Raw genomic sequence first — 21,093 nt, 5'->3', positions numbered from 1 at the left:
AAATACGTAAAATGCAGTTCCTAATGCAGTCTACAGTAGCTAATTCTTCGACTGATGTCACAATTCACAGTGGCTCAAAAAAGATCACAACATGAATAATTTTTAAATACTCGTAATGTTACGTTACTACTTCATAGCGTGGTGAATGTGCAGGTCACAAGTTGTCCACAACTGTTTGGGAATTGTTGGATTGTGTATTTGCTGAGTTTTTATTAATTTACTTGCGTCACAAAGTTTCACTTCTGTTTCCGGGTCATGTGATTGTTGTTAGCAACTGTCGCTAAATGGTTGAGGCTTGTTGTTCAGTGGAAAGTCACTTCTTTATGCCACTTATCCGTGGCTCCTGTCTTGTTCTGAATCACACCTCCACATTTGGTTACCCTTGACTTGAATAATATGTTGACCGACAACGATGACAACAGTGTGGCAGTGTGAAAGATTAGACTCTTGTCTTTCATCGGGAAAAAAAAAAGTTTCTTTCTACCTTTTTCCATTCTTTAGTAATCAGCAGCGGAACATTGGTAAGTTTGAGGAAAGTATCACTTCCCAACAAAAAAAGGGAGGACAAACATTTTTGTGAAAAGATAATTTTCAAGCATAACTTTCACTTTGACATAAATGTTTTGCTTTTGTGACAGCTCAACTATCTAAACAACTGTACCACAACATAAACAAAACAAAAAATTGTTTTATGTCAAAATAACAATTTATTTACAAATATATAACCATGAACTATTTACAATTTTCACATTTGGAACTAAACTGTGTGCATGCGTGAGCACGTGCATGTGTTCAACTTTCCCTGCAATTCGTAACCTTCTGCACGCTACACTCCTCCATGCTCTCTCACTTCCTCCTTGCTGTCAAGGGCATATTAATACATGGAAAAGATGCATGCCGAGCTCTTATCAAATGCACTTCTGCCACCTTGTGGCCATTTCTATGGCTTAAAACTGCATGAAAAGTCACCTCTTTTATTGTGCACTTGCGTCATCACCTCTTTTTGCCTTTCGTGCAAAAAAAACGTAAAAGATGTATATATACATTTTTGGTATTGAATGTGTTAATAATGCTAAATTATTGTATTTTGTCATTTACTTTACGTTTTAAGCTTCAACTTGTGTCAAAATGTGTTTCTTTGCACTACAAGCGATTTAAGGATGACATTTGTGACACATTAGGTTATGATATTCACATTAACCTGTTGAAAATGTAGTGTTATGTGCTTACACATTAGTTCGATAGCTGCAAAGCCATGTGAAATACACGTGCCATGTGCCATGTGAAATACACATGCTTCAGGATGCAAAACTCTACCAGGGTCCACGTCTTGCCACACCAGCGCCACTTGATGCTAACGAGGCAGCTAGTGTCACTGCTAGCTATGCAGCGGCGGTTAAGTTGCCGACATTTGGCAACACACCTCATGCTCGTGGTTTCACCACATCAAAGCCCAGTTGCAACTGCAAGGAATAACAGGACATGACAAAGTATTTCCACATAGTGGCCACGCTGGACCTCCACTTTCTCTCATACTGTAGGACGGTATGATTATGTTAGTGGTTTTCAAACCGTGACATTTTCATCCCGTGGTATACCTTGAAACAGGTAACCTGCCCGTGCCTGTGCTCCTTTTACATATCTGTGGAAGAACAGCTGAAAGTCTTCCTATAAAATTACTGCTACTGCATTGTGGAGTATGCCAGGTAAAGGCCATCCATGGTTTCATGTTGCCGGGGATGTGCCACTTTATTCGTGAAGGAGCCAATGAGACAAAAAAAAAAAAAAAAAAAAAATAGAGCTGTAAATCGATTAAAACATTTAATCGTGATTAATCACATTTTGCCTGTAGTCAACTTATAATTAATCACATTTAATCACAGAGGACAAAAGTTTTTATCTATAAGAAGCAGGGATGTAAATCTCTTCGATTCAATATGCAATTACTGTATAACAATTTTCTTTCTTTCATTTTATTAAAAAAATATTATGCAATTAGAAATCCCACAGTTTTTTCATGTTCAATGCGAGCGACATTGTGTCTCACTATGTTTGACGGCCCTTGAAACCACCTTCTAACTTTGTGCCACGCTGCACAGATAAACTACTATACTGTATTTTTACCCTTTTTCTTTCACCTCACATTTGGTTCCAAATGCTGATACTATGTGGGAATGCATAAAGGTAAGATTTGTTGACCTTATTGAGTGCTAATGTGCATATTTGTTCGGTACACTACTTCTCTGAAAAGCAAAGCCCAGGCTCGTACTCATGGGGTTTAAAAATAATATACAGTTAGAAATCCCCCAGTGTTTGAATGCTTAATGTGAGCGGCGATTCGTCCCACTTGGTTTGACCGTCATTGAATGCACCTTCTCCTGTTCTCACACGCTGCACAGAGAGAGATACTTTATTCATCTCCAAGACAAATTTACACAGATGGACTATTACCTAGGTTCCCAAAGTGGCGTACGCGTACCCCCAGGGGTACGGCAATTGTCGGTGGGGATATGTGCATAAAAATAAAAACCAATCAGCGCGTAACACTCACAATTACGAGCAGACCTGAACGCCTCATAGCACAGAGCACAGAAGGAAAGAGACACGGTATGAAGTTCTTCATTGCTCTGTCTGAGTTAAATGAATAAGTAAGTAACTTTGATGATTACGTTGTGTATTAAGAGTGCTTAATGTTGAAGGTTTAATTTATATTGGTTTTCCAATCCCCACACTGGGAAAACCAAAGTCAATGTAGGTGCGTGTCAGGATGAGAGAGTGGCGATTCCCCTGAAATGGAAGGATCCCAGCATCTGGCTGAAATAAAATGCTACGTAGGACCAATACTTGGACAGTTATTTTATTAATCACCAAGACAAATTCACATCTTGTCTATTTATCAGAGCTCATGTAAAACTTTTATCAAAACGCATGTTTTACTGATGTGTTGATGACTAGCTAGTGAACTGCTAATTGTAGCTAATGCTAGCGCTGAATTGACAGGAGCCCCCACATAGTTGTCCTCGGCTATGCCTGCTGTTAACTAGCAGCTCGCACCCAAATTTTAGCTCACAGTTCCAAGCAAAAATCAGCCCAGAGATGGCTCGCTTCTAAAAAAACACAAAACAAAAAAAAACACTTGTTAGTTGGGACACTCGTATGCCTAGGTACCACTGTATAAATGCCAATAAAAAAAAAATACTACCAGTGCTTCAGTAACTTCCCGCTTCTCTCTGGCAAGTTGACGACAACATAGTCCGTGACAATTCCAATCACAGCAAAAGTAGATACAAATTGGAACTTTAGCGAGCGCCATCTGCCAGGGCTTTGAAGCTAAATTTACCAATTAAAATTCCCCTTTCTGTCGCCATTTCGCGTTAATAATGCGTGAACTTTGACAGCCCTAGCATAAATATATAATATACAAATAGAGATTGTAATTGGATACTGTCCAACCAATTATGTTGTTTCACAAGTAACAAACCACATCATATGTAGGGATTAATAGTTAGTTGTAATACCACATTTTAAATGTATTTACTAAACATGTTAGACTAAGGCGGTGCTACTCAAATAGTGGGGTGGGCCCCATGAAGGGGCATGAAAGGCAGGGAGTACTTTCAATGTTAGTGCAGACCTGCCAACATGTAAAAATGTATTGTACTCAGCATGCAATTTGACTATTGAATACACTTGTATGCTTCACTGCTCTCCATTTAGTTGCATTTTCCTGGTTTCAGTTTCGAGTTCAGTCTGCACAGTACAGATAAATAAATAGATAGTACCAGTTTCTCAATAGTATTTTAAATTGGAGGGGGCGTGAAAACATTTCTGCCCCCTAGCGGAGGCATGACAGAAAATAACTTAGAACCACTGGACTCAGGTAATAGTCAAACTGTGCCTATAAGAGCCCATAATAAGAACATGTATCAAAGTTGGGGATAGTGGAGTTTTTCATAAAATAATTTTGAGTTCAATATTACCATGACTACACAAAACCACTAGATGGTGGTGGCAATCTTGTGCTCAGTTATAATAATACATTTACAGCAGGTGAGTATTTGCAAAGAAAAAAAAAAGTAAATTTCACCATATTCTGAATGTAAGAACATTCTATTATAGTAGGGTTAGTATTGACAGGAAGGAGCACCGAAGGGAAACCATCTTTTCAGCCGGGCACACTAGGTATTGCAAGCCGTCTCATGTCACAGCTTTCCCTGAGCCTTACTAACAAGCTTCTCACAGCATGCTAACAATTTGGCTAATCCAATCATGAATTTTACACCCGTGAAAGCGTTCGGCCCCCACTTCCTGACGACACGTTGTAAGCTGGGCGGAGGCAATGAGAAAGATTGTGCTATTTGGCCACTATGACAAGATGTTTGGAGGAGTCCATGTGAGGCTTTCAAGCCTAAGAACACTGTACACACTGCCAAACATGGTAGCATCACGCTCTGGGGCTGTTTTGCTGCCAGTGGTACGGGTGCACTGCACAAGAGGGATAGAATCATTGAGAAGGAGGAATACGGTCAAATTATTCAACTTCACCCCCAATCAACAGCAAGATGGCTGGAATTTGGACACAATCGGGTGTTCCAACAGGATCAACCCTAATCAACATTTGTGGACAATGCTTAAAAGCCGGGTCAGTGCCAGGAAACCAACCAATAGTAAACAACAGTGAATGGATTCTAAGAAGTGTCAAATATAACAGACATGACATTCAAGATGAGTATATGAAAATTTTTGATCAAAACTGTATGCTTGCATTATTTCTTTCCTGCAAAATACTTTTGCAGTTGTTAATATGAAACTTTAGTGAGACTTACGTACCCAGCTGGGATGGTCCTGTTCTCTGTGAGCACTACGACTCCTTATCCTGTAGATACTACCCTCTAGCGCACCACTAGAAGGGGCTGATCGGCGTGACATACTGCGTGAACGCATCCTATTCAGCTCCTATAACAGGAAAAAAACAAAGTGGGCTTTACATGTTCAGAACATTATACCCCTGTATATATACTGTATGTATGTATGTATGTATATGTATGTACCCTGTAAGTGATTATTTATCCTATACAGGTGTCACTCAGTCAATGAGCCCTTTAGGCCTTCTATTTACAGTGGTATGAGAGAAAATAAGAGTTGCTAGCACATATGGCTCAAGTAGGAAGACCACAGCATGCTTACACAGTAACTTTGTATTTGCTCAAACATACCAAAATATTCTGCATAATGCAACAATTTTTCCATGAAATTAATCTTTACAGATCTCTTCCGTTTACCTGGGATCCTTGTGATCTCCTGTGGTTCCAGACCTTTTCCCTGTTGTCTTGGGATTTTAGTTCTCTGGGCAACCAGACCTGATCAACAGGAGCACTGCTTGAGACTCCGCCAGTTGCTGCCTCTCTTTGGGCAAAAGGGTCCAAGTAAAGCGGCTGGCCTTGCCTATGGGGCCAGTGGTTCTGTGAGGCCAGAAACTGTTGCTCCTTCCTATGAAGTATATGATCTGGGCTGACTTTGGTGGGGTGAGATATCTGACTAGGTTGTAGCTCCCAGGGGTCTTGTGGGGACATTGTCCACACTGGGCTTGTGAAATCAACTGACATCCGTGGTGGTACCTTCCAGGTAATATCTCTTTCAGACGCAGGCCGCAACACACTATCAAAGTTGGAATTAACTTCCTGAATACTGGCAACAGGCAGAAGATCTTGACTGGAGGGGTGCCGGGACTGAGATGTGAAGGAGTCTACGTCAAAAATGGCAGGTTTGTAGGTTTGAGGTATGGGAGAGGGCTCCTTCCATCGTAATGATGGGTCAGTGTGATGAGAGGTGGCAGTTCTGACCACAGAGTCCAAATCGAAAACTTTGGGTCTTAGTGGGGATTGCTCCAACCTCATCTTCTCCTGTTCCTCTTTCCTTTGCTTCTCCTTGAGTCTGTGTCTCTCTGCTTCTTGAAGTTTAGCAACCTGTCTCATTTTTTCTGCCTCAGCCTTTTCCATATTCTCCCTTATTTTGTGTTCTTCAATGTCTGTATGCCAACTGTCCAACTCTATTTGATTTAGCATTTCAAACTCCATTAATTGTATTCTTTCTATCTCCTTAATTCTCTCTGCCTCCCTCCAAAGCTTCTCCCTTTTCAAGTCTTTTTGTTTTTCCAGCTCTTTAAGCTTTTCCCTCTCAATGTCTTCCTCATGCTGCCTCTCAATTTGTTGTTTTTGTTTTTCCCTTTCTTTATCAATCTCTTTCAGTCTCAGCATTTCCTGTTCTAAAGCCATTTGTTTGATTTTATCTTTCTCTCTGTCCATCTTCTCTTTGAGCCGTTGCTTTTCAAGCTTCTGTCGCTCCTTTTCTTTTTGCTTCTGTTTTTCGAAGTCTAAGAGCTTTTCTGCCTCTATCTCTTTAATTCTCTCCAGGTCCTCCATTCTTTGCTTATTCCTTTGCATTTCCATTAAACGCGTCTCCTTATCAAGCTCTCTTTGCATTGCTTCCTCCCTCTGTCTCTGTCTCTCCCATTCACGGTTCCTCTCCTGTTCCAGTTCTTGCTGCCTCTGTTTTTCCTGCTCTCTCAGCCTCATCTGTTCTTGCTGTCTGTCAAGTTCTCGCCATCTCTCCTTTTCCAGCTCTCTTTGCCTCATCAGTTCTCGCTGTCTCTCCATTTCATGCTCCCTTTGCCTCAGTTGTTCTTGCTGCCTCTGAAGTTCTCGCTGTTTCTCTTGCTCCTTCAGTCGGATGAGTTCTCGCTGTCTCTCAAGTTCTCTCTGTCTAACAGTCTCCTGCTCCCTCTGCCACATCAGCTCTTGCTGCCTATCAAATTCTTGCTGTCTCTCATTTTCTTGCTCCATAAACCTCATCTGTTCTTGCTGCCTCTCCATTTCTCTTTGCTTCTCAAGTTCTTTTTGCCTCTCGTTTTCCAGTTGCTTGAGCTTCATTAGTTCTTGCTGCCTCTGAAGTTCTCGCTGTCGCTCTTTTTCCTGCTCCTTCAGCCTCACTTGTTCATGTTGTCTCTCCAGTTCTTGCTCTCTCTGCCTTTTCATTTCTTGCTGTTTCTGCTTTTCTAGCTCTCTTTGCCGCTCTAATTCTTGCTGCCTCTCCTGTTCTTGCTGTCTTGCGGTTTCTTTCTCAAGCTGCAATTGCCTCTGTTTTTCAAACTCCAATTCTTGGAGCTTTTTAAGCTGTCTCTGTTTTTGTTGTACCAGGGCACTTTGTTTCTCCCTTTCAAATGCTTTCTGTCTTTCAAATTCTCTTTGTATCTCCCTTTCCTTCATTTGTGAAAATTGTAAAATGGCTTGTTTCTCAATTTCTATTTGTCTATGTTTTTCCCTCTCAAACGTCTTTATCTTGCCATTCTGCCTTTCATCTTCCTTTGTTTGTTCTCTTTTTACTTCTGTGATTTTCTCAGCTGTTTGCACATCCATTGCTGATGCCATCTGCCTAAGTGAAATGTGACTTATCATCCCTGCATCCACATTTTTGTCTAGATGCTTTTTTCCAAATGTTTCATTTAATGACAGATTCCTCTTAATGGCAGAAACCTTACCTTGAGAGCTTCCTTGTCCAGAACCTATTGAATAATCATTATAAGGTGTTGCTGAACTTATAATGTCGGCGCCTACCTCTAAAGGAGACATAGATCCCTGTATTTGTCCTGTCAAAGCAAAATAGGTTGCCTTGGGTTTTGACTTTTCGTCAATCTGCAGTGTTTTCAAGCGTTTAGGAGCTGCAGCTGTTTCTTCTTGTTCAGCTTCTCTTTGTCTGTCTTTGCTCAAATCAATTTCTTTCTCCTTGTGTGATTGCTTTAGTGTCTCATTCTCCACACCTGCCTCTGGGCTAGCCCATTTCTGCAAGGACCTTATTCGCAAGTATCGAGGCTGCTGCTCTAATTCCACTGCTGAAGCGGGCTCTCCTTTGATTAAACTAGTTTTGCCTTCAGAGCGTCTGGAGCGCAAGGTCATGGCCTTGTCCTCACGCTGACCAGATAGGATACTCTCACTGACTGCTCTGCTCTCTCCCACTGCTTTCACTGTGGCCATGGCATGGTTCACTCGCAGGGAACTTGGAGAAAGAGAATCTTTATAGGTGGCAGTCACTAGAGTACCTTCATCTTCACTGCTTCCTCTCCTCAAAGATGGGCTACTGAGTGAGTCAGGAGCTGTGGTCAATCGTTTATCCACCATCAACACACTGGATCGCTCAACAATATTATCAAATATGGATGCTCGCACTGTCTGCACTTCAACACTGGGACTGCTTTGTTTGATAGTAGAAGTAAATGGCTGTCCTGCCGCTGGACTTTCTGTCATTGAGCTGATCTGATCTTGGATATCCACCGAATCCTTTTTGTAACTGGCGTTGACTGCTGCAGGTTCAATCTAAATGAAATCAGAAGGACATCATCAGGGGTATACTGACAACTGTCAAGCCAACAACTAACTGTATACAGCAGTGCCTCGGTTTTCATGATTAATCTGTTCCAAAGGGTCTGTCGAACAACAAATACATTTTTCCCCATAAGGAATAATGTAAATCCAATTAGCCTGTTATCAACTCAAAAACTTTGTGCTTTGTCTCACAGTTTCCGATTGCCACTTTTTATGAGTGCCACAATCTCTGAGCATATTGGTTTTGTGCTTTCTGAGGGAACAATGAACTCAAATGAGTCTGTCCATTCTGGGTTGAAAGCGCTACCTATTTTTCCCTTCTTGGAGTGCCATGTGTATTTATTTTTCTATTGGCTTGCTGTCCTCTCACTCCTCCACCTATGCTGGTGGCCGGGGCAAGGGAGGGCAAGTGAAGCAAGTGTGCCCGCTTGCTTAACTTGCGGGGGGCATATCTCTGCTCTTCACGGTGAGGGCATAGCTCTGCTCTTTCCGCATAACTTTCACTCATCGTGCTGTCCTCTTTATCTGTATCTATAACCCGTTTCTATCTTCTTTCCTGTATGTCTCACTCGTTCTGTGTCACTCGCTTTGCTTCTCTCCTCTTTCATCTGTCTCTGTTTTGTGTAGCGTCACAATGTTTAACGCCAAAGCAGAGATTTGATTGGCTGAGTAGCATCACGTGGGATGGCTTAACTTGCATGCAGTTGGTCAGTGGATTTCCTGAACTGATTGAGTACTATAAAGTCTAAAAAAGATGGGCCGGTCAAAATAGAAGCGCCTCGCCATGACTTAAAATACTTAAATAATGTATTGACTATATATCTATAAGTCCAGGTCCAGGTCCGTATTGGATGGCGTCTGGGTCTGGACTCTGACCGCTCTCCACTAGTTGGCAATCACCGGACTAGTTTGTTAGCTGCCATGTTTGGCCATACGAAATATTGTATGAAAACCGGGACGTATTTTGGCAATAATTTTCTTCAAAACCTGGGCGTATGGAAACAGAGGTATTTAGTCAGGAAATACAAAAATCACAATAACCAAGTATTACAGCAGTAATGCATGTAACAAACTGCACCTTCATATTCACTTTTCTTCTGTGAGCTTTCACATAACATATCTAACTTGGAAAGTCTGCTGAAGAGATTACAAAACCATTCTCCCAAAAAAAACAACCTTAAATCTCACATTTTGTTTTGATAATGGTCACGGAAAGGCTGTGTTCGAAAGAGTAACACATTTGCCTGACAAAAATGCCTCCTCAAAAAAATCAGACCTCACAAATCGCTCAGCTTTACTTTCTGTGGCGTTGTATTAATGTGCACTGTTGGCTGTCCATTGCTGTGTATGTGATTAAAATGGCTGCGAGCCTCGCATCTTCATCCGCTGTGGAACACATACGTAAATAAGATGGCTGCGACGTCACGGTGGATGCATCTTCATCACACACACACAACAATAGACTGACAATTTGGTGTGTCCAAAATTTTGGCCTATACTTTTAAGTAACCCCAATAACTAACCCGAACTACGTTTCTCGTCACCAAGATCTGACCAGAACTGGGCTCACGGCACCAAGTGCGGAGTAAGTCACTGTTGATGGACTGCACTGCTGATGGGGATGTCATACAACTTCATGTCAAAAAATCCGAACTATCATTTATAGGTTTTTCTATATTTTTTTCAAATGTTTAACATTTCAAGAGCAACTATAACCACTGAAACTGCATTAACTTATTCTATTCTAGCCTCATAACAGGTGTGTTGCTCAAAACCGGCGTTGAAGTCCTAATAGAGCATTTTGTAACAGCCACCATACTGTAGATGTTGGGTTACGCATTACATTGTACTCTCTGTGTATACAAATAGAGCAGGGGTCACCACCGTGGTGCCCGCGGGCACCACGTAGCCCCCCACGACCACATGAGGTGCCCGCAAGCCTGCTTTTCATTCAGGTTTTCGGTTAATAATGAAAGGACAGTAGAAAGAAATGCATTCTGAAATACAAAATGTGAGTTGTAGACACCAGCATTTTGTTCATGTTCTGGTAAAACAAGCATATTCGCTTTTTTTGGTTTAAAATAAGCTCTGAAAATAAATGTTACAAAAATGAGTATCTATTGGCCATTTTCGTTTTGTAAAAGTAGCTCTCACAAGGAAAAATGTTGGTGACCCCTGAAATACTGAAATAGAGCATACTTACTTGCATATACAAGTAGTATGCAAGCATTTTAAGTATTCATATACATAGGGAACAACTTGACAACAACTTGTGGGTAGCGACCCAAAGATGGTTCGCGGAGCCGTTTTCAGTGGGTCGATGTGTTATGACCTGATGTCCTTGATGCACATCGCGTCTGTGCCATTTGCTTGCCATGCCACTACGAGGTGCGTGCCATGTTTATGGGCGACTTGGCCAAGCTTGAGCAGAAAGGGAAGGACATTGAGTGTGAAGTTAATACACTGTCCGTCCGACACACTGTTAGGTAGCCTTATATGTGCTATAAAGAGATGATCAGCGTCTCACCACTCCAGCTCATGTTGTGCTGCATGGCAAATTCCACCAACAATGAAGACTCACAGGTACACTTTCATGCTCAGTTTGATCTATTCATGCCCAGTTACATCTGTTGACCCAGGCAGAGGGGTGGTCTACAGAAGAAATAGACCTCCTAGAATGATTATTAAATTTACCTGCTGAGTAAATCAGAAAAAAAGTTACATTTGGATATATTGAATTGTACTCTTTATGTGAGGAGTTGAATCAGAGCAACTGGACTAGATTTTCAGTTGCTTGATTTTCTTAAAGATATTTCAACTTTCATCCAGGTACAAGCCCAGGTGCTATCATTCAACTCCTCAGATAAATGATGTACTGAAAAACTTTACACACACTTTTTGTTCAAATAATTTTTGAATTTGTGGATAAAAATGTATTGTTGCAAACGGGCCCTTTAAATATAAAATATCTAAGAAGTGTTAGTAGAAATATTTGCAATTTGGATCGCCGCTTGTCAATGAGGTGTGATGGTGGGTCCCTCAGTCAAAACAGTTGAGAACCACAGTATTAGAGAATGCAAATACCCATCTCTTGTCTTCTTCTGTATTTTATCTATTACCAACTATCAAGGCTTTCTTCAATGCAATTGTTGACAAAGACCGACTAAAATAAACTCTAGAAGAGACCTGTACCGCTCTTACCCTCCTTTGAGGTTCTTTGCTGATGTCATGATATTCTGTTTCAGCACTGTGGGAAACACTGCCAAAGTCAGATGCCTTCTCAGATGAAAACCTGATGAACACAGATTACACAACAAAAGCCATGCATGACAGCAGAACTCATGAACAAAGACATGCATCGAAAGCAAACCAAGGCATTACTAGCAGTTCTTACTTTTTAGTGAGGTCAGAGGGCAGGGAGCGTAACTTAACTGCTGGTTTCAAGACAGGACTCTGAGTTGCCGTATCATCTGTTAGCTGCTTGATGCGCTGTTTAACACCCACTTGTGGTTCAGAATCAGGGACCCTCTGCACTTGAGAAGGAATATCCGGTGTTCGTCCAGCGGACACTGTCTCAGGAGCAGAGGAGGATTCAAGCAGAAGATTAATTCTTGACTTGACACTAAACCCTCGCTGATCCTCTTCGGTCTCTTTTACACTTATTTTGTCTTCATTTTTGTTGGTCTGCTCATCTGAGGCAACTGGTTTTACTTCATCATCACTATTATATGCCAAGGTACTGTTTGTCTGCTGCTGTGGCTTTTGTGGAAGTGCTTCCTCTTTCATTGGGCTTTCCTGATTGTTGGTTTTGGTCATTTTATGGTGTAATGACAGACCAATAGTCTCAAACTTGAATGTCATATCAGATGAAAGCGGTCTGCCTTCAGCCAAGCGAGGAGTAGGAAGTGGTGTCTCAGGATTGTAAAGGAAAACAGCCGATACAGGTCTTGGCTTGGAACCTCTGGGTTTGGGTCGCGGAGGGACAAGTGCCTCTGAATGACTTATTTCCTCCTCTTTATCCATGTGATTAAGGAACCCCAAAGACTTGGCTCTGGCAATGGATGCCCCACTCTGCATGGGTGTCTTCTGGTTCTTATGTTTCTGTCTCTCTGGTGGTAAAGGAGGAGTGGGTTTAATGGTGTCTACAGTGTCAAGAGGAGGGGCTGCTTTAAATGGGGGGGCAACAGGCTTGGTTGTTTGCCCAGTATTCACCTTAATGGATGTTTTAAATGAGGTTGAGGTAGGATGACTTGGGCTGGTTGACATAGGACTTGGCTTGACAATGGCAACTGGTTGCTGTGGTTTTGGACTGCATGGAATGTCTGGTTTGTATCCAGCGAGGTGAGTGGATACCGGTCTGGGTTTGGTATGAGGCTTTGGGGCAGGTATAGGCTTAATAGTGGGTTGCTTTTCCACGGCGAACGGTTTTGGGGTAAGACGTGGTTTGGGGCCAGGGACAGGTTTTTTAGGTTCTGGAGTGATGATATGTGTCTGACTCATTGGTGGACTTGTATTAATTGAGTCAGTCAGGGGACTCAAGTGAAGTCTTCCTCCTGTCCCTGTCCTCCCAACCTCCCCACTCTGTACCTCCACTTGTGCAGCCATTCTGCTCAACAGCACCTATGGACAAACATTGTTCTCAGTGAAGTATCAAAACTACCATAATATGTACAGCATGCCACCATAAAATCCTGAAATATAAGCCTCACAGCCAGACTTTATCAAGCCATGACTGTGGACTTTGTATTGGGAGTGCCATGCGAGTGAGAAATACACTGTATTTACTCAAGGTAATTGATCACTCTGGAACAATAAAACAGAAGTGTACACAAATGAGTAAGCACTGATGCTCATCAATAGTGGAAACGACTTTTGCAGTAAAGACATACTGTACGCATTCAGATACTTTTCATGGTAAGAAAATTATGTGGGCCCAGGCATTGATACACCGTGACTATCACAAAATATTGAATATTCAGGTTTAGAATATTATCTTCAAGGAATATTTTTGTAGTTAAGAGTATAGAAAACCTGTTTGACTTTCTAAATACGTTCTTTAACATTATTAGAACCCTGTGGACATTAAATTACACCCCGATAGTCACCTTTACACTCCTATTACTCATTGTTTACAACGCATTGTGCAGGCTACAGGATCAATGCAGGGACATAAGAGACAGCTGTTTCTAGCATAGCAAGCTACTGAGCTAAGAAAGTGCTTCAAACGAAGTGGGGAAGAAGGACCACTTCCACACAGAATGGGAGGAGAATTTTTTTTCCACTCTATCATGTCGGACATGCCATGGCTGACTGCATGCAGTGTAATGTCATGTCTCGTCAATGCAACATTACTGACGTCGAGTGACCAGAATACTACATATAACCTGTCTGTCAATATTTTCACTCATAATGATATACAGTCAACTAATTGATAGAGTGAGAGAGTGATGCTCGAACCGTGATGTAGCAAGGGACAAAACTCTAATTTAAAAAAGTGAACCACTATGTGGCGTAAAAACTATTTTGAGGTCCATTCTAATCTATGAAGTCACATACCACGGCAGAATTTTGCAGGCAGTTAAAAGTACTGGGGAAATAACAAAGGCATTATAAGCAGCCTTCACGCACACCTGCTGCACTTGACTTTCTTTCATTTTGTGTGTGATCGACAACATGATGTAGTTAATTGTTGCTTCCTTGCAGAGTAACAGCTGCATTATGTATAGAGGGGGCAGCAACCAAATCTGACAAGACCCTCTTTTCTGTCTGTTCATTTGACTACAGATCAGGATCACAGCTGGATATGCTCGTCCTTGTTTTGGTATAGTGGTATTATAGTAAATAGCCACAAGGGCTGAACAAACACTTCCTACTTGTCAATAGCAAAGCTCACCAGCCAAAGTGAGTTGGCTTCACAGCTCTGATTCTACCCGCTGATGGCTGACACCTCTAATGAGGCTTTCTGCTGATCATTCTATTTAAACCTGTTATTCACTGAGTATTTTGAATACTTTCATTCATTTGTGGCGGCCCACAACCTGTTCACCCTCACTCATAAACGCATTATAACGGGACTGTCTGTGAGTGTAACTTGTCACTCGCCACTGCAGTAGGTGGCAGTATACATTGAAATTCCACTTAACACACCTCATATGCACCGAGTCTGCAAAAGAATAAGATCAGTGTTGCCAACTTAGAAACTTTGTCAAAATATTTTGCGAGTAGACAGACTTCTCTAGATACTCTTTCAAAAAACGGGGCTAGCAAAAAATCTAGCGACTTTTTCTGGTGTTATTGGAGACTGACATGAAAGCATGTGTCATTCTTCTCAGCAAGCAGCAGGTGCTGTTGTGGGCTCCTACCCCATCTCAAAGCACTCACAAGCGGCTCCATCTTGCTTGTGACATTAAAAGAAAACGACAAAAAGAAGTGACAAAAGAAAGTTGATTTGTTATTTTTAAACATATTTGTTTAGTTTTCATGTTTTTTTAAATCACTTTTGTCTCTTCCACAGCGTCCATTACAATTACATGCACATGCATCACGGTCAATTACGCAAAGTAGACAATGATGTCATCTGCACGGATTTCTATGGTGAAAGTCGCAGTCGGGGAACTTTCATGAAGAAGAGAAGACCGTTGGAAGTTTCTTTAAAGCAGAACAAGACAATGAGGTGTCTAATACCAGAGTTTCCACTACATATAATTGATCGTGGCGCAACACCACTACTAAATAAAAGCCACCACACAAAATTTTTTGTTTTTACTTGAAAACAATGTTGAGTAATATATTGTATGAATGGATATACTGCATATGTCATATAGATACATACAGTGGTGTGAAAAAGTGTTTGCCCCCTTCCTGAGTTCTTATTATTTTGCATTTTTGTCACACTTAAATGTTTCAGATCAAACAAATTTAAATATTAGTCAATGACAACACAACTGAACACAAAATGCAGTTTTTAAATTAAACGTTTTATTATTAACGTAGAAAAAAAATCCAAACCTACATGGCCCTGTGTGAAAAAGTGATGGCCCCCTAAACGTAATCACTGGTTGGGCCAATCTTTGCAGCAACAACTGCAATCAAGCGTTTGCGATGACTTGCAATGAGTCTCTTACAGCGCTGTGGAGAAATTTTGGCCCACTCATCTTTGCAGACTTGTTGTAATTCAGCCACATTGGAGGGTTTTCCAGCATGAACTGCCTTTTTAAGTTCATGCCACAGCATCTCAATAGGATTCAGGTCAGGACGTTGACTAGGCCACACCAGAGTCTTCATTTTGTTTTCCTTCAGCCATTCAGAGGTGGACTTTCTACAAAAAGCTGGACATTCTACCAAAAAGCAGAATTCATGGTTCCATTTATCACAGCAAGGTCCTCCCAGGTCCTGAAGCAGCAAAACAGCCCCAGACCATCACACTACCACCACCATATTTGGTATGATGTCCTTTTTCTGAAATACAGCGTTACTTTTACGCCATATGTAATGGGACACACACCGTCCAAAAAGTTCAACTTTTGTCTGTTCAGACCACAGAGTATTTTCCCCAAAGGTCTTGGGGATCATCAAGATGTTTTCTGGCAAAATTGAAACCAGCCTTAATGTTCATTTCAATTACTCGCAGTTAAGTTATGTTTTAACGGGGGCAATCACTTTTTCACACAGGACCATGTAGGTTTGGATTTTTTTGTCCCTTAATAATAAAAAGTTTCATTTAAAAACTGCATTTTGTGTTCAGTTATGTTGTCGTTGACTAATATTTAAATTTGTTTGATGATGTGAAACATTTAAGTGTGACAAACATGCAAAAAAAAAAAGAAATCATGAAGGGGGGTGAACACATGATTACACCACTGTATATGGTAATGGTTTAATTTTATCTGAAGATGCATACAGGTTACAATGGAATACATTACATAGTACAATTGGCAGGTCCACATGTCCAGGGGGGAGTAGGAAGAAGCAAAGCTTATTTAATCCTACCCCCCATCCGTTTCACATCAATTGCAATACATTTATTCACTTCCTGTATTCCAAATGTGGTCTTTAGCAGTTAACACATAAGAAAATGATAAGGTAATGTAACAATGTGGTAATATAATTGTCGAGGTTTTTCCACAATCATAAATTATAATCAGCATAATATTAAATAAATAATAATCAGTTAAATGGACTGAACATAGTTGGAATAATTGGTGAGTACTGACAAAGAACTCACAAGAATGAAGAATGAGAATAGAGTGTTATAGTGGTTGGACATAGCATTTTGTACACCTTCGTTCAAGACTATTCTTCCTTGTATTTTGCAAACATCAACTGCTTGTATTGTTTCTTGAAATCGCTTGGTAAACATGCACTTGAATCGCCTGTCTGCCCTGTTGGCACTTGCACAGGTGTGAGCAGATAAAAGTATGCGACCGGCCTTGTGCTGATTTTCGCTTTCTTTCTCGTTATTGACAGAATGAAAAATACGTTGTAAAATGCTTTGCTTCTTCCTACTTCTTTTGGACATGCGGAACTGTGAAATGATGATTCATGTGATGTATTCCATTGTAACCTTCATGCATGTTCAAATAAAATTAAACCAAACCAAACCAAATGTGTAGTCAATTGACGACAGCTTGTCACAGGCTAAGCCTATCTGTGCCAGTATGTGTGGTTGCTCAGGTTTCAATCTCATTCGATTTTCTGGCATCTTTGTTTACACATTTTGCTTGCCTCTCACTGCCTCTCTGGTGGCACTTGCGAGCTCGTTTTTGTCCCACAAGCGAGCTACAAGTGGCTATCACGTTCATGCTATCACGTTCATTAAGTGACACTTTCTAAAGTGTCACTAAACAATCTTGCTCTCTTGTCATAATTATAATACTGATGGCTTGTCTTCAAAACACTAGTTGTGTGTCTAAGCTGCACGTAGTGTTTCGAGCTTTAAGGCAGTGACGCTATCACAGGGGTCTCCAACAGGTTCGTAAGCTAGCAGTAGCTCACCAGCTGATGTCGAGTAGTTCACCAAAGAGTATTTGCTTCACCTCTTAATATTTTATAAGTGCTCTTTCAAACATGACACCTGTATTTAATGACGAATGAGCACACCGAGTGAAGATGTGCTTTGTATATAAAATACAATTTGCAGACCCAGCAGCGCCAGTCCCATGCAGCCCACCCCCACAGCTTCAGAAAATCCTAGGAGAAACCCTGAAAACTATAATAATAATAATAAACTGTGATTGCTTTACAATATTAGCACACGGCCCTGAACATGGTGTGTGTGTGTGTGAGAAAAATTGCCCCGAAGAATTGCGATCTCAATACTAAGCAAGAAAATCATGATCTACTGTTTTTCCAGAACTGTGTAACAATTCTTGGTGGGCACACACTGGCTCAAATACGATAAATAATCACCTCTATTTCACAAGACAACCTAAGCCCTTCCCCGTTTGACCTTTGAGAGTATTGGATAACGTATCCCATGTTTCTGCGCAGAAAAAACTCCCAACAAAGTTGGCTTCCGGGAAAAGCACAGCAGAAAAAAATACAAGAATAATATTTTACCTGATCAGATATCAACCGTTTTCTGTAGAACTCTGACTTTTGTAGTGAGCAAGCAGCGATGTCATATCACACAGGAGGAAGGTGTTGAAGTAATCTAAGAGGAACACACTTAAGTCAGAAAGGAACAGAGGTTTCATCTGAGTAGCAAACATGTTCTGACTGCTGTGATTTCATGAATTTGATGACAATGTCTCATTTGTTATTATATGACAGCGTTCACGTAAATGCAGTTGTGTTGACACCTGGCGCAGACTTGGGCAATCAGTCACAACCTTACATCTGAGCTAATGGCACACATCCAGACATAAAAAAACAACAAACTACACGAGAAAAGTTATGAGCCGAATGTTGATTTTATAGAAGCTTGTTTGCCCAGTCGTCTGAGTCCTTTTCTCCATTTTTTGTCTTTAAAAACAAATTAATGCACAACACAAAATCAAAACAGGAAACATTTTCGCCACAGTGGAATGCAAAACATTTGCTTGTGTGAGTTTAACATGGGGGGTTTGTGCAACATTCAAATCATTACACTCTGAAGCAAGAGCTGGTAAATGCTTATAAACATTTTGCATGCAGCTTCAAAGTAGGGTTTGTGTTATCACAAGTCACACCTTTCTTTGTGTTTCCCAGACAATTAAGTTATGGCCCAATACATTAATACATGAATACATTAAGACCCAGCAAATAATACTAATAATTTGATGGTACCTTGTTTTCTGCAGTAACAACCACAAGAATCAATAAAAAAGTATATCAATAAACAGGGAAAAACATTTATTACATGCACTGTTAAATCAATATATACAGTGCGTTTGCTTCAACAAACAAAGCTTTAAACAGGATTAGATCTATTTTAGCAACTTGCATTCATTTCAAGTCGATAAATTGAGTTTATCGGTCTTGCAAATCAACAAGTGCTAAATCTCCCTCCTGTACTGCTCGTCTAAACCCTATGGTGGACCAGAACCTGGTCCGGATTAACAAAAGTCCGTTAGCCTGTTCTGAAGTGAGTCCGTTTGAAGTAACATAGATATATATGCACACATTTTTTTTAACTTAAGATGTAAGCACTGTAAATGTTCAAGTTAAATAAGTCGGGCAAGTAAAAGAGTATTGAGCTCGCTTGTTAGCAACCGAGCGCTAACAACTCAAGACAAGGCAAACTAATCAAAATGGAAACACTGACTCAACCTGTCTTTCGCTGTTGGATGCGAACCACAGGGAACTTACCTAACTCGAGTCCGTCCTTCCTGTTGCCCGATCCAAATAACTTTCTACAGTAGTTACATGATATTACTACTTAGTTGAATAAATTGTAACAGTAGGTGTTTAGCAAGGTAGCTTACTTAGCAGGTTGACTTAGCTAGCCAAGAGGCTGCTATCCTGTCTCAGGTTGCAGTGTTGTTGACAGGCAGGACGACACACACCGACTGGCTGCTGGTCAGTTAGCGTCATTACAGTACAGATTCCGGTTTTCAAAATAACATTACGGTTAATATTTTCAGAATAAAAGAATCACAAACGTACTGTATGTGCGTAAATGTTAAATGTGTCCCCAAATTGTCTGCTGCTGAACAGTGGCGTCATTTCGGGCTGAAGCTGAATTATTGTGCTCACTAATTTAACAAAGTGGCTCGAATAGGAGTTTGCATAAATAATCTTACAACCTGTCATTAGTCACTTAAATATGATCATTAATTTTTAAAGTTTCCTTTCACTTCATAGGGTAAGATAGAGGGAGCCCATTCAGTGCGTCGTTATCCAATCCGTTCCACGCGTTTACTAAAAACCCTGTCCACGTTTTCTCTGCGACTTTGCTTGCATGGGTGCGTGTGTGTGTGGTGAATGTGCATTTTTGACGCACGCAGAGCCAACTAGAACAGCATGAATGGATACACTGCTGATGGAAATGTTGAGACCATTTGAAAAATTGCAAGAATTTACATTTTGTATTGTTGGGTTCTGCTTCAAAATGCAGAAAGAAGAAATGGGAGCGAGACAATGTTTTGAGTAAGCAATTTATTGTAAACAACCATTAAACTGAAATAGACTATTCATCTGCTGATCCAATGTTTAAGAGTGTAAAAGCCAAAACCTTGGCAAAAATGTGGATTCCATGCCATTTTCTGTCATGATCTCTTGATGGCAAAAGGGAAAAAAAGCTTTTAACTTGGTCGGATTGCTGAGCTGCATAAGCAAGGCATCTCGCAGCACGCCATTGTTACGACTTCTTAAAAGATTCTGAGGGTTATGAAACAAAAAAGTCAAGTAAAAAAATGTTTCGATTGGCTGTCCGTTAAGACATGACACGATCCTCGGCCCAAATGAAGATTGTTAGTGGTGCAGTCCATCTAGACATGGGACGATCCTCGGCCCAAATGAAGATTGTTAGTGGTGCAGTCCATCTAGACATGGGACGATCCTCGGCCCAAATGAAGATTGTTAGTGGTGCAGAGTGCAGTCCAATAACCCTCAGATGGCATCTGCAAGAGAAGGGTTTTAAGAACAAAAAACATTTTACAAGGCCTCCTTTCCTTCAAAGTCACAAAATTGACATTGGAAGGCAAAGGTTTTCTCTGATGAGAAAAAAAATTACCTTGACGGTCCTGATGGCTTCTAACATTACTGGCATGACAAGGAGACCCCATCTGAGATGTTTTCCACAAGGTACAGTGGAGGGGGTGCCATCATGATCTGGGGTGCTTTTTCCTTCAATGGAACAATTGAGCATCGGGTTGTGCATGGGTGTCATCCCTCATGACTGCAGGCCCTCATCTGTGTGGTAATGACTAAGTTTTTCAACAGGACAAGCATGCAGTTCACAATGCCTGCCTGACAAAGGAAAAATATCACTCTTTTGGACCATCCTGCATGTTCCCCTGATCTAAATTCAATCAAGAACATTTGGGGATGGCTGGCACTGAAAGTCAGTTCCAGTGGATGCCCTCTTCATCACCTGGAGCAAAATTCCCACTAGCCTCCTGGAAACACTGGCATCAAGCATGCCCACACCAATTTTTGAGGTGATAAACAAGAATGGAGTAGCTACACATTACAGAGTCCCTTTTGAACATTCTACCTGTATTTTAGGAGGATTTCAGGTTTTTTGAGCTACAGTATGGGTCTTAAAACTTTTATATCAGCTGCTGAACAGCCA

At 40.9% G+C, this 21,093-nt stretch overlaps 1 protein-coding gene across 3 annotated transcripts in view; it reads right to left on the bottom strand.

Moving 5' to 3' along the window:
• Window positions 1–19,375, bottom strand: part of si:ch73-138n13.1 (calponin homology domain-containing protein DDB_G0272472) — a 35,721-nt gene extending 16,346 nt beyond the window's left edge. The window contains exons 1-7 of one of the 3 annotated variants that reach the window (XM_054773501.1): window positions 19,283–19,358; window positions 19,167–19,210; window positions 17,937–18,030; window positions 11,773–12,998; window positions 11,580–11,670; window positions 5,283–8,369; window positions 4,831–4,956 (exon numbers count right to left, since the gene is read on the bottom strand). In XM_054773501.1, the coding sequence (XP_054629476.1) occupies window positions 4,831–4,956; window positions 5,283–8,369; window positions 11,580–11,670; window positions 11,773–12,983 (4,515 nt within the window). In that variant the 5' untranslated portion in view covers window positions 12,984–12,998; window positions 17,937–18,030; window positions 19,167–19,210; window positions 19,283–19,358. Of the gene's footprint in view, window positions 1–4,826; window positions 4,957–5,282; window positions 8,370–11,579; window positions 11,671–11,772; window positions 12,999–17,936; window positions 18,031–19,166 lie in introns of all 3 variants that reach the window. The other 2 variants (XR_008570062.1, XM_054773502.1) reach the window with 2 other exon arrangements.
• Window positions 19,376–21,093: the final 1,718 nt, after the last annotated feature.

This window comes from Dunckerocampus dactyliophorus, chromosome 4, assembly GCF_027744805.1.
Source record: "Dunckerocampus dactyliophorus isolate RoL2022-P2 chromosome 4, RoL_Ddac_1.1, whole genome shotgun sequence".
NCBI classification, from domain to species: domain Eukaryota; kingdom Metazoa; phylum Chordata; class Actinopteri; order Syngnathiformes; family Syngnathidae; genus Dunckerocampus; species Dunckerocampus dactyliophorus.
The sequence above is the reverse complement of the archived record's forward strand: the minus strand, read 5'-3'. Positions and strand labels throughout refer to the sequence as shown.